General features: G+C 40.2%; 1 protein-coding gene across 1 annotated transcript; it reads left to right on the top strand.

Annotated features, from left to right (window-relative positions):
* Positions 1–996: 996 nt before the first annotated feature.
* On the top strand, positions 997–3,409 carry LOC121299624 (CD209 antigen-like protein E). The gene is made up of 3 exons (XM_041227467.1): positions 997–1,326; positions 2,291–2,442; positions 3,110–3,409. Exons 1-3 carry the CDS (start codon positions 1,119–1,121, stop codon positions 3,236–3,238), a joined length of 489 nt encoding a protein of 162 aa, XP_041083401.1. The 5' UTR covers positions 997–1,118; the 3' UTR covers positions 3,239–3,409.
* Positions 3,410–4,068: the final 659 nt, after the last annotated feature.

The raw sequence follows: 4,068 nt of genomic DNA, 5'->3' as shown, positions 1-4,068 counted from the left end.
CTACCTTTTTACCTCTTCGGGGCCAGCAGCTGTTCCTCCTACTCCTCTATATCTGGGAGGGGCAGTTGAGCACAAAGTGCCCCCACTCCCCGCAGATGAGGCACCAACTTGAGGCTTCAAGAGAGAGCTGCTGTAGGTCCCCCCCTGACCTCGTCCTCTGGCACCCGGACAGGCAGCACCTCCCTCGCTTGCCTCTGGGAACGACCGTTCCTCCCCTTCTTCCTCCTTGGGGCAGGTGGAAATGCCCTTCACACTGACAGGGGCAGCGCATGGTACAGAGCGAGGCAACAACCTTGGTCATCGAAGCAGGTGAGGACGGTGTCCAGTTGCATCTTCTTAATAATAATAACAAATAAATAAACAAAACAAAATACTAAACAGACAAGAACAAAACACATTAACAAACAAAACAGCACAAAGGGCCAAAATAAAGGGCAAATAAAGCACTCAAAAAATGCGTAAACAAGACGGGACAGCACGAAACACGCACCACATACCTTGACACCAACATTAAACTCTAACTAAGCTAATACCCGTGATCACCTTATTTATACACCTGTGGCTTAATTACTAATTTTATCATTTATTCAATTCCAGGCTCCAGCCACATGTTTCTTCCCACGTGTTTCTGGGAGGAAGATTTGAACCCCTGCCACCCACTATTCCTGACACTCTCTCACACACACACACACACACACACACACACACAGACAGACAGACAGACACAGACCCCCCCCCCCCCCCCCCCCCACCCCCGCAGACTCCTCAGGAGTTTCCCTGCCATAATGTCACAGGGCTATACAAGCAAACAATTCTGTACAGTCCATACAATGTAGCCAGGTATTGCATTATAACTCTGGAATGTTTGAATACCGATAAATGGACGTAATACTTAATTCACTAAAATAAAATTCGTCATGATGCAACATTACATTCATTATTTGATTATTATTAAGATTTACTGTGATAACATATTGATCTGAATCTCAGTTTACAGAAGCTCAGAAGAAAATGCTGAGAACGTCAGACTCCTTTCTAATTATTCAGATCTGAAGACTCAACTGGAGGACCTGCAAAGAAGCCATTCCAGCCTGTGGAATAATTACAGTGACTTGCAGATGGATTACGTGAATATATCAGAGAGCAAGAAGAAATGCATACGAGTCCTTGCAATTACTTCTGAACTTGAGAGGCAATTGGGAGAAGTGAAAAGGGAGTATTCCCACTTGCTGGGAGAATGTTCTACATTACAGAGGATCCACCGCAACTTGACGGGCCAGTACCTTCTGAAAGACAAATGCCTTCACAAACAGAAATTTTGCACTGGTAAAAACTCTCATTTCCCATTGTCTTATACACGCAGAGACATTATATATATATATATATATATATATATATATATATATAATATATATATCTATATAAAAAGGACAATTTTGTCCTTTTTCCTGTTAAAAGCGCCTTGGGATGACTTGCCATGAAAGACGTTTTATAAATACAATTTGATTTGATTTGATATAGCGCCTTTCATAGTGGACCACCATCACAAAGTGCTTTATGATAGCTGTCTGTGATTTATTGTGTTGACTTGCCCCTTCCACTGCTTGCAAGGGAGTGGATATATATATATATATATATATATATATATATATATATATATATATATATATATATATATATAGAGAGAGAGAGAGAGAGAGAGAGAGAGAGAGAGAGAGAGAGAGAGAGAGATAGATGTAGATATATGCGCATACAATTTTTATGCACAGTTCTAATCTTGTCCAGTCACTGCTGCAATCCACTCAAGACTGAGGATCAACAAGCAACCTGTGTTCCAGCTGTCAAGCCTTTGCTTACTGACGCACCAGGATGTGAACTAGCCACAGGCCACGTTCCTTTCTGCTGCTGCAGGAGTGGAAAGAGCAATGCTGTGCTCCCAGTGGAGCCTCATCAAGACAGGCATCTCAGCCTATTCAAACCAAAGCTCTTGATCGTGTGACTCACCCTGCACTCCAAGCATGGTGCCTTTGCTGGCCTAGCCCTGGGACCCCCTTCAGTGTGCTTTTATGATGTGATTGCAATGAGTGAATCTGATTCCAGTAAAGCAGCATTTGGCTTGTCAGAGAGAACGGAAGTCACACTTTGACCTTCTGTCCTCCTGATCATGTAAATGGACTGGAGTGGTGACAATTCAAACTAGATAGATTCAAATTGAGGATTTACAATGGGTAATTTTTATTAGAAATAGTGAAAAACTATTTCTTAACGAAGGATCTCTTTCATTGTACAGGAGGGATCTGTGAATTTTGTTCTACGAACTGGGTCCGATTCAATGGCAAGTGCTACTTCTTTTCAACTGATACCATGAGCTGGTATTCCAGTCGCGATGACTGTAAATTACTGGGGGGGAGCCTGGTGATTATAGAGAGCACAGAGGAACAGGTATATCATATTATATTCCAACCGTTATATTCAATATTAAGATAACATCGGATGCTGCTTCCTGAACCCATGTAAAAAACTAAAAAGATCCTCAAGGAGAGTTAGTAAATCTAGGTAATAAAAAGTATTTAAAACCGCGATATTGCTACTGCATGCTTCCATAAAATGCATCCTGTGTTGTCCATATAGCAAAAAAGTTTTTTAACTATCCTGATTGTTTTCATATATTTATGCACACAACAGGGGTATATATCATCTGGGGAATACATGTTACCCATTCACAGGTGAAAGATAATTTCTGTTATAAGCTTAGTAGTGTATGGAGGGGGTGCTCCCTTCTGTGACTCTGATTGTTGTATTCTTACACCACAGTATGCCAGGAGGGAGAATGAACCGCATACATTGCAATGCACAGAAGTGAAACTCTTTCTCCTAGAGAACTCTCCTGGTTAAATGTTAAGAAATGTTTTCCTCAAATGGTTTATAAGCCATATTAAAAATATCAAAACAACATATTGTATTTATTTATTTTTTATTCTGAGGTTGATAATGATTATATTTTCTAAGTAAACAGTTTGAATAGCGTGTGACATGAACAAAATACAGTAGGGATTGTCAAAAGATTATGGCTTTAATTCAAATGTAAATGTGTTTTATTTGTGCTCAGGATTTCCTATCGAAGAGGATGAAGCGCGTGGCAGGTACTGCATGGGATTACTATTGGATTGGACTTTACTCTGTTAATTCTGGAGAACAGTGGCGCTGGGTAGATAGAACAGTTCTACAAGAAGGGTGAGATCCAAAGTGATACCATAACATCTACCAGTACTCAAGATCTTCCCTTTTAAAACCAGTATGTCAAGATCGCAAGATAATGTATCTTGCGATCTTGACATTACAATTTGTGTTTCAATTATGGGGTTTCCATGCGGGGCAATTTACAAGTGAAATTATGATGCGCGTGCACGTTTTGGGAGAGTTAGGTTTGTGACAGAAAAAAAAAAAAAAAAAAACGTCCAAAAAAGCAGGATAGGGTAAATCTCATTTACTCGTATAAATGACGAAACACACAGGAAAATCCCCGGCCAGTTTCGCATGGAAACTCGCATTTCACGTTTAAATTTTAATGAGTTTGTGACATCACTATAAATAGTACAAGAGAGCAGGTCAATTGTTACTGTGGATTTCAAGATGGCAGATAGTATTGGCTGATGGGTGGTTTTATGGTTAACAGTGGTGTAGTTCACCTTAATGATAATGCGGGCAGCTTTTTTCATTCTTGTTTTTTGCTGTGTCTGGCCTGTCATGTTGTATGTCTCTTGTGGTTTTACAGTTCTGTATAAAACCACTAATCATGAACTGCGATGTACACTTGTTATAGTATTAAATCAGCTGTTTGAGAATGCCCTTGCTGTAAAAACTACGCTAAAGTTAAACACAAAGAGCAAGTGAGCTTCTTATAAAATGTCTGTAACTGAATTCTCTTGCTTTTGATCCCAGTTATGTCCAGAGACAATGCGTGTCCGCCATTAGTTAGTGATTTGGATGTATTGAGCCAGCTCGATTGCCCGAAACAGTGTAACAAGCATGTGTACCAATAAGTGGTTGATGTCCTTTCAGAAAGAG

This window comes from Polyodon spathula, chromosome 25 (genome assembly GCF_017654505.1).
Source record: "Polyodon spathula isolate WHYD16114869_AA chromosome 25, ASM1765450v1, whole genome shotgun sequence".
Classification (NCBI taxonomy): domain Eukaryota; kingdom Metazoa; phylum Chordata; class Actinopteri; order Acipenseriformes; family Polyodontidae; genus Polyodon; species Polyodon spathula.
The sequence above is the reverse complement of the archived record's forward strand: the minus strand, read 5'-3'. Positions and strand labels throughout refer to the sequence as shown.

Bases quoted from the DNA above. Each gene is read 5' to 3' on its own strand.
- LOC121299624 (XM_041227467.1), top strand. From the start codon at position 1,119: ATGGATTACGTGAATATATCAGAGAGCAAGAAGAAATGCATACGAGTC. The intron at 1,327-2,290 runs GTAAAAACTCTC...TTCATTGTACAG, and splicing joins CAAACAGAAATTTTGCACTG to GAGGGATCTGTGAATTTTGT. The intron at 2,443-3,109 runs GTATATCATATT...ATTTGTGCTCAG, and splicing joins TAGAGAGCACAGAGGAACAG to GATTTCCTATCGAAGAGGAT.